The 14,394-nt window shown below is 39.3% G+C and overlaps 1 protein-coding gene across 1 annotated transcript in view; it reads left to right on the top strand.

Moving 5' to 3' along the window:
* The window catches only part of cntn4 (contactin 4), a 151,090-nt gene that overhangs the window by 24,738 nt on the left and 111,958 nt on the right, over window positions 1-14,394 (top strand). The window contains exon 2 of the mRNA XM_049479461.1: window positions 10,216-10,353. Within this exon, the coding sequence (XP_049335418.1) occupies window positions 10,299-10,353 (55 nt within the window). The 5' untranslated portion in view covers window positions 10,216-10,298. The remainder of the gene's footprint in view (window positions 1-10,215; window positions 10,354-14,394) is intronic.

Here is a 14,394-nt window from a genome sequence, read left to right as displayed (position 1 = left end):
TGAGTCATTTATTGATATTATTTGGTTTGAAACATCATATAAATATGTTTGAAGCATAAATATGAAGAGATTTTTTTCACTTTTTTAGGTGTTTTTCTCTCAATGGGTTTCTTGTAGATTTAGCTTTACTGCACTGGGATGTGATCACTATTTTTAGAAAGAGTAAGCTCCGCCCTTTCTAACCATATATGGATTATGTTTATGTGTCTATGTGAGATTTTGGACGGAAAATCCGTCTGTAGGTTTTTAAGGGTTAAATTAGGAGGAACCACATCTCACTCGGTACAGACGAATCCTCTCAACCCCTGTTTTATTCTGCTCCCATCAGGACGTAGTTACAGGACCTTGGTGTGGAAACGGGAACGCTTTGGGAAAAGCTTTGCAACTTTCCTGCTCTGCTTCTCATCCCTGAGATTTTATTCAGCAAATTAAGTTAGAATTCAGAAATCCTCACAAACAAGCAGAAACATTTACAATCCAGTTCATCATTCATTCTTTATTCCAGGACCCTACGCTGATTTTATCTCCCCTCAAACATACAAGAATATACTATTATTTTAATCGACTCACTATTATACATTTAATTGCATTTTACATTTCTGACATTTTTTATTTACATTTTAATATCCACTATAAACAAATTGAAAGAAAAACAAATGTGATTAATCGCAGTTAATTACAGAATTTTATTGTGATTAATCGGATTGAATTTTTATTCGATTGACACCACTAGTATTAATGCATGTTTCTGTGGTTATAAAATTTTGTACTAATAGTGAAAACAAATTTCCAGCTGTGGACAGTAAAGACTGTCTATCTAGGCGGTGGTGATGGTGCTGTGGTGATGGTGCTGCGGTGATGGTGCTGCGGTGATGGTGCTGTGGTGGCGGTGCTGTGAAGCGCGGTGGCGGCGGGGCATTAGTATGGGCGAGGGGGAAGCGCTGGGCTGTTCACTGGTCTCTCAGGAACAAGGCCGACTCTTTCAGCAGCTCAGATCCTTCAGTTCAGCGCTCACTCATTCCTCCAGCACAGCTCTCATACAGCTCACAGGGTTAATGTGCAGCAGGTAGCGTGAGAATCTCACGTGAGCGCCTCGCGTGAGAGACTTGCGTGAGCTCCTGTTAGCTCTGAGCCAGTATCAGCTCTAATAGTGATTATATTGAGTGATATATTTCTGTAAGAGCTGCTGATAGTGAACGTGTATCACCACTGTGTGTTTATTACTGTATAAAAGTGTTTACAGGCTTTGTCCTTGTGTTGACCTTGACCCTGAGTGAAGGTCACGGTGTGACGTCAGGCTGTTGAGCTCACTGAATCTGATTTATGGGGTTTATATTATATATAAGGGCTGTGATACAGGAGCTCTGTAAGAAACAGTTAAGAGTAAAAAAGAGCTGCTGAATGATTTTAACAAATAAAAGATTTTTACACCAAAAATTCTGTTAATCCCTCTGATACTTTAGATGCATTTAAATAAACTGTGCTTATAGGCGTCAGAGCTTCATCCTCACAGCTTTTTCTCATCAGTGTAAAATATATATAAGAATAAGTTGATAAACTAATCCACAACTTCAGTTTGTGTAACTGTGTTTATTATAATAACCTCAGAAGATGTTTTATAGATTTATGTTTATAGTAATGAAATCAGATTCATTAGCTGAGTGCATTTTACAACAGGAATCCAGCAATAAAACAAACAATAAAACATTTAATATATTAAATATATTACAGTACAGAGTGAAATTCTCCATCTCTCCCTCTCTCTCTCTCTCTCTCTCTCACTCTCTCTACATCTCTCTCTCTCTCTTTTTACATGTCTCTCTCTCTCACTCTCTCTACATCTCTCTCTCTCTCTCTCTCTCTCTGATGCGTGACTATAATGACTGTATGGTCGACTGTCGTCTGACTGAAAGCTGCGTATTTTAGCGAGAGTTTAAAACAGGAAAGCTAACAGAAGCGAGGGATTCAGATTAACGGTGCCAGAACAATAATCTAATAATCTTATAAATGATTAATCTAGTAATTAATCTGTAACAGGGTTTACACTTGTAACCATAAACTAGAGTAAAACTGTTTACACTAATAATCAGCTCAACACAGTGTATCTACCACTCACCTGCTGAGTTTACTGAGGTTTTACTGGTTGAGCAGAAAAGATTAGAATAAAGAGTCGAGTTTCAGATCATTTCATGGGAGTTCTAGGAGATACTAAATAAATAAATAAATAAATGAATTAATTTATTAATAATCCACTGTAATCATGAGTTTACATTTTAATGCTCTATTTTAATTCCAGATAAAGATGTGTGTGGGATGTTTGTGTGGTAATGTTTACTGAGGAATAATAATGGGAATAATAATCTCACACTAGAATATTATTATACATAATGCAGGTTTACTCTGTTCACCATGTGGAGTAATGAAGCAGTAACTTTAGTAAGGATAATTTAGAGCGCTTATATTAATACGTCTATATTTGACACCATATATCGATAAGGTATCACAAACTAAAATTATACAATATATCGTAATATCAATATATTCTCCCACCCCTTATTAATACTGTGTTTGTTGTTCAACTAAATCTGTCCCAGATCATCTTCACCAGTCTGAACACTGAATTATTTGGATTGATGTAATAATCATTTTTACAGGTAGACACATATTATTTATAATATAGTGATATAATTTGCATTATATTTCTTTTATGTTATTTGTATGTTTGTGTGTGTATATTAGTTTTTTCCAGTCATAGCCAGGACTTCAGCTTCATCAGATCTTTCTCTCTTTTATGATTGGCTGAAAGATTCAAAACACAGAATTAAACTCTGATATTTCAGAATGTGAGACAGATACAGCAGTAAGACAGGGTGGATGTTTTTGCTGGTTTGAGACGGTGGTGTCTCTCTGTGTGTCGTGGGGTAATGAGCTCTCGAGTTCTAGAGAACTGAAATCGTCTCTCCAGATCAGCTTTGATCCTCCTGAAACAGAGTCTGATTCAGGAACAGGATCAATAGCGGATTTTACACAACATCATTTATATCATGTCGGGGGTTTTCAGACGCCAATTACGGGCGCGGGAGTCTGGGGCTCGGTGTGTTTGATGAGGAACGCCTGCGGTCCTGATTTAAATGTTGTAGTTATCCTCTGACCTCCCGGAAAACTTCAGAGCAGCAGAACGGCACAGGGTCAGTCCTGTTTCTCCAGCTGATTACTTTCATTTTCATTTGGTCAAAAGCCTTTTTTAGGACGTCTGTAATAAATGAGTTTAACCAGAATTTAGCTTTATATCTATATAAGATTACAGAGCTGTGAGAGTTCTGTTACTGTAATTAGCAGTGTAATCTGATTAAGATTTGTATAAAGGAATTATTTTCATAATCACTGCACAGCAAACAAAATAACAAATAAAATATAAAACTAACTTTACTTTCCTGAACATTTAGATTTAAGCTCTCTCTGAACACGCTGTAATAATGTGGAGAAACTAAAGGCTTTCTGAGCTTAAACTTTAAGCACTTTAAGTTCTATTTTAAAGAGACTGCAGTAATTACAGGGTTAAGATCATCATTATTATGTAGGTTTTATCAGGCTGCACGAAATTGGAAAAATTTTACAGTGTAAATTTTATTTTTTTGGATGATATTTATCGAGATATTAAACAATGCAGGGCCACCAACCCCGCCCCCAACCACACGTTGTCTCGCGTCCGGACCAATCAAGAGCTGAGTCAGCGCAGAGCTCTCAAAACCAGAGAAAACAGTAAATCAACAGTAATCTGCTCTTTAATCAGCATTTAAATGTCTTTTTAAAAGGTAAATAAGAGCGTTTGTTTTTCTGGGATTAAAAGTGTGAATTCAGCTGTAACTGGAAATATCTGCACTGCTAAACTGTGCTGCACTGAGGAGCACAGCTTTCCACACGTGCTCACGTTTACAAGCACGTACCCAACCATGTGGATGGAGGTCATGCGGTTACGTCGTGTTATAATCCTGTGATGTGGCTATTGTGTATGCGCCCATCGCGATGACGATGCTTAATCGATATATCGTGCAGCTTTAACAGGTTTTCTGTCACATGAGTGAGTTTTCCTGTTTTGCTCCTAGTTCTGTATGTGTGGTAATTAGTGCTGGACGATCTGGACAAAACTTAATCTGACGTTTTAATTCTGATTACGCTCGCTTCAGTGTAGTAATATTAACACAGCAATGCGACTCTGTCTGAATGTATAAAGTGTAGTTCATGACTTACATCAAAGAAAATGAAAAATTATCGTAAGAAGATGAGAAAATGGACAACAGCAGTGAGGAAGGGCCACAACTACACTTTGCTTCATTACTCCACATGGTGGCGCTATAATCACATGAATAGGGTTAGTAAACCTGCAGTAAGGAAAATTGGGGGTAAATTCTGTAAAACTGTAACACCAGTAAATCCATAATTGCTGGTATTTGATTATTTAGGAGTATTTTATCCTCTTTAGAAACAGATACTGTGAAGTATCTTCGAGAATTTTATTGTGCTATATTTTAAATATTGCAGAATCACAGTATCGCAGTATGGTGATAATATCGTATCGTGAGAAACTCTGTGATTCACACCTTTATTCTTGATCTGGTTTGATGTCACTCTTATCTCCTCGCTGGATTTACTGAAGGATCTTAATTTTGTTCTTTCTTGTATTTGGTAAAATTGAGTCTAACGTTGTGGAATAAAATCAGACGCAGTCGTTTAACATTTATGAGGGCAGAGGAGACGCGACGTGATAGGTCAGATATCAATTTTATTTTTTAACCAACACAAAGTACGAGTTTCTACATCCCAGCGCTGAGTGGGAGCTTCAAAGTCTGGTTCGAGCGGCAGCAGCAGTGGCAGCGGCGGCAGCAGCGGCGCCGGGTCTTTGAAGCTCCGGCTGGAGGAGTAAAGAGTGGCTCCAGTCTGAAGAACCTGGTTCTGAAAGCTGAGAGTAAGATTACAGAGTGTAGATCAGGGTCTGAAGTGGTGGAGAGACGAGAGAGTTTCAGATCGTTTACTGTATAAAATATTATTCAGAGAAATTAAAGAAATGAGAGAAAAATCTGAATTTCCAGTCCTGAGTTTCACTGTTTAAAACTGCAGTTTTTAAGATTCTATTCATAAATATAAATCTGTGACGTTCCTCAGTGGAGATAAATATATTATAATAACTGTACTGTATAGTACTGCATATTTATACTGTAACAGGGGGGTCTGGTAGATCCTGAACATTTTTCTGGCTGTAACAGGTTTTGCTGGTTATCTGAACCGTAGTGATGCTGCTGATGCTGCTGAAACAGGAGCTACTGCCAACATGGGGAAACCAGAACAGCTCAAACTCATTCTTTATTCTTCATCTGCTCATTTACTCTTCATTACACCACAGAAATGCAGAAACAGAACTTAAGAAATCTGATGGACTAAATGAGAGCACAACTGAAATCTGTCTGAAATCATCAGATTCATCCGCTCTGAAAAGACAGTGCACCAATATGCACACTTAATAGTGATTTTTAGTAATCTCACCAAAACCTGCATGACGTCACTTTAAGTTATTATACAGAATTTAAAATATAAAAAATATACCCCCCATACAGGGTTATATAGTAATATAAATACTGTATATGCTAATAACATACACATTTTAATTAATGTGATAATTGTCATTGGTGAGAAAATCACAAAATATATTCTTGCATTGTCTTTTTTTCGTTTTCAGTTTTGTTTAATTATGACTTTAGATCTGAGAAATGTAATGATTATTTAAAGTGTTCTTTTTTAAGATAATCTGAGTCTGTATTTAATTTTCTGTGCTTAAAGAACTCTGGAGTTTAGTTCAGTATAATTCCTCCTCTGTAAAAACAGTTAGCTGTTAGCATTAGCATTAGCATTATAATGTTTTTTGAGGCCTAACACTAATAAGTCAGACTCTGTGTAACTGTTTCACGTAAACAGGATAAATGAATAATGCATGTACTTCATGTTTTCATATTAAAAAGAAATCATGACAATTCAATTACTGTAATCTTCACACAGTCCCTTTTATCCGGCTCATTGATCAAGCTGCATATTTTATGAATATGTTATTGATAAATATAAATGTCAATAGAGTTTGCATTAGTGAATCATAGTCCAGACTGACGCGAGCCGACTGCAGTCTGGAGGAAAGACAATACTGACGGTACAGTAAAGAGGAAACAGGGTTTAGTCCTGGGGGGTTTAGGAGGGGTAAAGAACTGAAATTAGATATTAGAAATGATCCGCTGTGACGAATCGATGGCTTAAGTTGTTCACATTCTTCCTGAGAGAGAATAAAAATAGAAATCACTGAAACTGATAATTATTTCTCAAATGATTTTCCAATTAAATCTATTAAAAATCCATTAAAACTAATGTTCTTAATTCGTTTTGCAGTTTAAACGATAAACAGTTATTTTACAGTTCTGGAATAACAGCGTTCAGCAGTCGGAGCATTCAGAGAAAGAGAGGACACTCAGATCTCAGGATCTCAGCAGAACTTTTACACTTATAAAAGATTTCATTTACACATTTAGTTTACACTGATGGAAGCTCTTCAGCCGTCCAGAGTCATCTGACCATCAAATCGTGTGCAGTTGCTCCATCATTTACCTTTACTGAGTTACACATGACCCTCCCACCTACCTGCTCATTGGGAATATTGCTGAAATGAGTTGACGTAACTTCCTTGAGTTTAGTTTGCTGGTGGATTGTGGTACTTGGAGTTTTCTGGATCAGTTTAATACCCAGTATCTGTTGTTCATTGGTTCTCCGAGTCGTTAGGTACTTTTTCTGTTCTGGTAGAACTTCTTCTTCTTCAGCACGTCTTCAGTGTTTGAAGCTAACCCGCGCCGCTCTTCCTCATCTTCAGATCTCATTGTCGATGTTTTTGTCATCTGTGATCATTTGGCTGAGATACACTTTAAAATGCTCACGGAGCACTGAGCATTCTTCATCGCTTGGATCCGGTTGATTCTAGATCTCGTGAGCTCTTACTTCATTTAGTTCAGCATTTCTGACACATTTCCGTGTGGTAGGAGAAGAGGATGATGATATCGTGGGTTAAATTCAGATTCTATTAACTGTGATGCCTCAGCTTCAGCCTCAAACTGAGATCAGATCTTCCCAGACCAGTCGATCTCCTGAGCGTTATCCCCTGCTCTCCTCAGTCCTCGCAGCACCTACTGCACATTCAGCCCTAAACTCATCCTCAAACATCACCATTACACCTTCTCAAACTCTGCTTCCTCTGAGGAGGAACCTCTTACACAGAACTGAAGAACCGAGGAACCGGTTCTACTGAAGCAAAACTCTGTGTGTTCTCTGAGTTTTCGTAGATTTTATTTTTTAAATCATTGATGTAATAAAAAAGTGCTGTATAAATAAATAAACCTGGTCATGTGGGAATTTAGCTCCAGTGTGTTCGAGAGCTGATTTAGGGTCAGTCTGGTTAAATGCAGAAATAATAGTGAGAGGGTATATTGTGTGTGTGTTGTGTATATATATTGTGTGTGTGTGTTGTGTGTATATTGTGTGTGTGTGTTGTGTGTATATTGTGTGTGTGTGTGTTGTGTATATGCGCTGGTATGTAATTGGCGGCCGGTTAGTGTGTGCTGGTGGGTGGGGGGGGGGGGGGTGTATTAGCTCGGGGCGGTGTGAGTTTTTCCGCTGGGACTCTTTTAGAGTTTGTAGGTTTTTAAGGAGTCGCTGCTTCAGCTGCTGCGCTGCATTCTGACCATAAACTAATATTAAACAATATTTCAGATTATTTTTGTGATTAATTATTTTGTTGGCGATATGATAAAGCATTAAATTTCGTTTCAGTTAAATTGAAGAATACACCTGAATAAAATAAGCACTATAGTTTAATTTAGTAGGAATATAACAGTTTTGTACTTTTTTACTGTATACTTCAGTTCAGTAGAACAACCTTTAACATAAACACATTCAGTCATTTATCACTGCTAAGTTCAGAATCCCTCACTATTAATCACTGAATTGTGATTAATGTGATTAATCTTTTTAATAGATTGACAGCAATACTCTTTATTCTTCAATATCAGATATCTGTTTTAGTTGTTATTTCCAGGGTTGGTCATTGATAAAAAGTGAATTATAACTTTATATTTAGAATATCATGTTTATAAAGGTTCTGCAGGTTTAGATTAAGTGTAATTAATCAGAAGGTAAAGGTGAGATATTAGCGCTGAGTTTGGGAGCGAACAGTTGATTTCCTCTATTCAGTTTTGTGTGTTTTGTGTGTTTTGTGTGTTTTGGGGCTGAAGAGCCTGAAGCTCCAGGAGAATTACTCTCCAGCTGACGCTCAGTGTGTGAGCTTTCAGTTTGGGCTCTGAGTCCATGGTGATGCCCCCGGGAGCTTCTCTCTCTGCAGAGAAAAACACAGTTCGCTTCTCCTCCTCTGAGCTTTTAACTCTTACAGCAAACATCTGCAGAACGTCTCTGAAACCGAGAGGCTGCAGGAGATCAAGCAGCTCTGAGTCCGAGATCCTCACTTTAACTCTATTCCACCGGTTCAGAATCAAGAGTACAGACTCTGGTGTGGTCTGTTTGCTGCAGGGGTGAAAGCAGACCCACCCAGAATCAGTCCTGCATTCATTTATATATTAATGTGAAAACGGCCTTAAAAACAATTTAACAAAAAATCTCATTTTGTTTATACGTCCTTCAGGGGTCTTCACTGTGAACATCTGCATTTACTTTCTAAAAATTGTCTGTAAGCACTTTTCTGTTATTTGTTTTTGTTTATTTATTTTTTTACAGATGAAATGAGTGTAAAGTTATGCTCACCTGTCAGACCTGCAGGTATATAAAGCAGAGTTTGTAATGTGAATAATCTGAATAATCACTGTATTTAGTAGGAATATAGAGCTCAGCTGCTCTAATTGATGTGATGATATAAAAGCATCACCTGCGTTTCTGAGTTCAGTGTTTTAGAGGCGGAGCTTCATCCAGTTAAACTCAAACACTTTTCAGAGAGAGATTTACAGCACCTGCTGCTGTTAGAAAATATTCTTTAATTCCCACAATCCTCAGGGAGAGCAGTCCGGCGGGACTCGCCGCTCGTTTCTTTAAAATCAGGATGCACGGCTAGGAGACACGCCCTCCAAAACTCCACACACTGGCCAATCACAGCACCTCTGTACTGTTCTAACTGCACAGGGATATGGATGAGGAAGCGGTCACCAGACAAGACAATAGAAATCAGAATTTAAAAACTCAGTTTAACTCTATACTGAAATAATACTGGGTATAAATCAGGCTCATAATTACAGTTTATGGGTGGGGTAGAGTCGGGTCTATAGCTACAATACTGCTCCTGATTTATTAATTACAAGTAGAAATCAGTATCAGTGAGTACAAAAGTACTCAAACTAAAAAAAAATATCATTTCATCCCAAATTATAATTACATTTTTAACCAAACGATAATTTAAAACATACTCTTGCTTTTGCACCAAAGTAAGAGAGTGGAAACCTTCCTGACAATCAATGGGAAGGGATTTAATTTCAGGTAAATTTGGAGCATTTCAATTGGTTCATCCACCAAGTCCTAATCAGATTAAAGAGCTTGTTTTGATAAAGGACTTTTGTCTTTCCTTATCAGTGTTTCCAGTATTGTGTGTTGCTTTAGGTCACAATTAAAACAGTAATGTGTGTAAATATAAAGTTTTCAGTTTCTCTTTTCTGACTCCGGTATCTGAGAGGGGGAGGGGCTTCTTACGACGAATAGAATCTTCCTGAACTCCCTCCCAAAAACTTTTATAGTTTTTATAGTTATAGTTCTCTTTTCTCTTCAGTCTCCTCATAATAATCACACACTGATTTTACTGCAGCATTTTTAACTAAATCTATTTGGCCAAAAAATTTAAATAAAAAAAAAAAGAAACAAATAAAAATAATTATTTTAATTAAACATAATAAGAAGATGTGAAGTAAGAGGAGAATTTTATTTGCTGATGTTTTGAGAGGGTGATTGTTTAATTGAGAGATTAATGAATTAAAGGCTTAGTTAACTGGGCTGGTTCTGGTTCTGTGATTGGACCTGGTTTTGGGGGCGGGGCTGTGGGTCCGCAGGGGGCGGAGCAGGAACTGAAGCTCAGTGTTGATTTGAGGAATGAGGAATTGTGGGACGTATTAAAGCGGGTTTGTGTTGTGTTTGCAGAGTGAAGCTCCGCCGCGGTTCGGAGTCGGTTCCGTACAGACGGATCATCGGATGTGAGTCGACTTTGACCTCTGGAAGCGAAGATGAAGTTGCTATGGAAACTGCTGCTGCTGCAGTCATTCATTGGCTGCCTCGCAGGTAAAGTATCTTATTAAGAAGTTTTTGATGCGCCGCCGCCGCTGCCGCTCTGTCTGAAGCCCCGATCCTCATTCCTATTTATTTAGAGCAGAGTGCTGCTCAAAACGCCCAGTCTACAACCCACCGGAAAACACCTGCCGCACTACACACACACTACACACACACTACACGCTCTACATACACACTACACACACTACACACTCTACACACACACTACACACACACTACACACTCTACACACACACTACACACACACTACACACTCTACACACACTACACGCTCTACATACACACTACACACACTACACACTCTACACACACACTACACACACACTACACACACACTACACACACACTACACGCTCTACATACACACTACACACACTACACACACACTACACACACACTACACACTCTACACACACTACACACACACTACACACACTACACACACACTACACACACACACTACACACTCTACACACACTACACACACACTAAATGCTCTACATACACACTCTACACACACACACTACACACTCTACATACACACTACACACACACTACACACTCTACACACACTACACACACACTACACACTCTACACACACACTACACACACACTACACACTCTACACACACACTACACACACACTACACACACACTACACGCTCTACATACACACTACACACACTACACACACACTACACGCTCTACACGCTCTACATACACACTACACACTCTACACACACACTACACACACACTACACACACACACTCTACATACACACTACACACACTACACACACACTACACACACACTACACGCTCTACATACACACTACACACACTACACACTCTACACACACTACACACTCTACACACACACTACACACACTCTACACACACTACACACACACTACACACTCTACACACACTACACACACACACACACTCTACACACACACTACACACACACACTCTACACACACACTACACGCTCTACATACACACTACACACACACTATACACACACTACACACACACTACACACTCTACACACACACTACACACACTCTACACACACTACACACACACTACACACTCTACACACACACACACTACACACTCTACATACACACTACACACACACTACACACTCTACATACACACTACACACACTACACACTCTACACACACACTACACACACACACTCTACACACACACACTACACACTCTACATACACACTATACACACACTACACACTCTACATACACACTACACACACTACACACTCTACACACACACACTACACACACACACACACTACACACTCTACATACACACTACACACACACTACACACTCTACATACACACTACACACACTACACACTCTACACACACACTCTACACACACACTACACACTCTACATACACACTACACACACTACACACTCTACACACACACTCTACACACACACTACACACACACTACACACTCTACACACACTACACACACACACTACACACACACACTACACACTCTACACACACTACACACACACTACACACACTCTACACACACACTACACACACACTATACACACACTACACACTCTACATACACACTACACACACACTACACACACACTCTACACACACACACTACACACTCTACACACACACACTACACACACTCTACACACTCTACATACACACTCTACACACACACACTCTACACACACACTACACACACTTTACACACACTATACACACACTCTACACACACATATATATTATTTATTAATGTATTTATTTTATTAAGAATTGTAATGGAGTTGAGTAATTATTACTGGGTTTGGAGTCGCTACAGTGAATAACAGGATCCAGTGGGAAGCGGCTGCTGGGAGAATAGTTTTGAATGTAAATAATCATCAGTGGAATAATAAAGTAACTAAAATGTAAAATGAGTGTGAAATGTATAACAGGGATATTACACAGGTATATAAATATATAGAGTATATATATATATATATATAGGCGTTGTTGTTGTTATACTGAATTGTTTCCAGACTGTGGAGTTAAGTGATTGTGTTATTGTTAACGCGTCCTGTAAAGTCCTGCAGCTGAACTTCATCAATAGAAGTGAAGTGTATAAATTAGGACGTTGAGTCAGTGGTGATCTCTGTTCTGCTGTTTTTACAGTGTCTGAGAGTAAATTAAGACTCTGGGGAAAAGAACAAAGAAAATCTCTCTTCTTTTTAAGTATTTAATCTGTAATTAAATGAAGTACAGGTATATCAGGGATGTGAGTTTAGCTAAAATCCTTATCTTTAATTTGCTGTTTGTGAAAATTGTTCCGTGCTGATTTACAGATTAATAAGAATTTTAACCTGAAGTGGGAATTTCGGTCATACCTGCAGGTTTTCCTCACATCAGGATTAAAATGTGGAATTTACCTTCAGATTTCTCTGAAAGTTAAAGGTGGTGGAGCCGCTGTGGTTCCCAGTCTCTTCCACTGTGTTATAATATCACTGACAGTTGGCTGTGGAATATTTAGTAGTGAAATTTCTCGACTGGACTTGTTGAACAGGTGCTGCATCCTATCACTGTCCCACAGTACTGAGCTCCTGAGAGAGTCCCGTTCTTTCACTAGTGTTTGTAGAAGCTGCAGGACGAGCTGCTGATTTTATTATTAAACCCCTGTGGAGACGGAGGAGCACCACCTGAGATCAGAGATCTGGGTGGAGGAGAGAATAGTTTTGGCAGTTTAGTCAATATAGAGCATGACTGCACTGCATTAAAAAGAGGATGGATGGGGTCATGTATCATAAAAAGTCCCACAGTAAGAGCACTGAAGATTAAAGATGGGGTGTGGCTGGGTCTTCCAGCATGACAATGACCAGAAACACACTGAGACACTTTAACTTTATTATACAGCTGTGGAGACGGAAGAGATTTAGGACTAACTAAACACAGTGATACTTAGTAATACTCAGTAATACTCAGTAATACTCAGTGATCATCTGATCTGAGTTCAGCGCTGGTCGTCTACAGACTCTGCTGCTCTAAAGGATCTCAGTCATTTCAGGATCTCCACTCACTTCTGTTCCTCTCATAAACACGATCTGCAGAACTGACAGGAAAGGTCGAGAGAGAGAGAGAGATGGAGAGAGAGAGATGGAGTGAGAGAGAGAGAGAGAGAGGGAGAGAGAGAGATGGAGTGAGAGAGAGAGAGAGAGAGGGAGATGGAGAGAGAGAAAGAAAGAGAAAGAGAGAGAGAAATAGAGAGAGAGAGATGGAGAGAGAGAGAGGGAGATGGAGAGAGAGAGAAAGAAAGAGAGAGTGAGAGAAATAGAGAGAGAGAGATGGAGAGAGAGAGAGAGGGAGATGGAGAGAGAGAGAAAGAAAGAGAGGGTGAGAGAAATAGAGAGAGAGAGATGGAGAGAGAGAGAGGGAGATGGAGAGAGAGAGAAAGAAAGAGAGAGTGAGAGAAATAGAGAGAGAGAGATGGAGAGAGAGAGAGGGAGATGGAGAGAGAGAGAAAGAAAGAGAGGGTGAGAGAAATAGAGAGAGAGAGATGGAGATGCTTCGAATGCCAAAAGGTGGGTGCAGTGATCTCCGTCCTCTGCAAGACATCTTCTTTTGTTCCTAAAGAACACATGGTGACAGGACTCACTGTCACACACACACACACACACACACACACAAGCTACACACACACACATGCTACACACACACACACACACACACACACACACACACACACATGCTACACACACACACACACACAAGCTACACACACACACACAAGCTACACACACACACATGCTACACACACACACACACACACACAAGCTACACACACACACATGCTACACACACACACACACACACACACACATGCTACACACACACACACACACATGCGCTTGGCCGCCCTGTTAGCATGGCATTACCTCACCACACACTCTTCCCAGCATGCTCTGCATTCTAATTCTTTTGTTCTGAGCTCCGACCGGCGGCTCCATGTGTCC

The sequence above is a fragment of the Astyanax mexicanus genome, chromosome 5 (assembly GCF_023375975.1).
Source record: "Astyanax mexicanus isolate ESR-SI-001 chromosome 5, AstMex3_surface, whole genome shotgun sequence".
NCBI classification, from domain to species: Eukaryota; Metazoa; Chordata; class Actinopteri; order Characiformes; family Acestrorhamphidae; genus Astyanax; species Astyanax mexicanus.
This window is presented reverse-complemented; position numbering and strand designations above follow the sequence as displayed.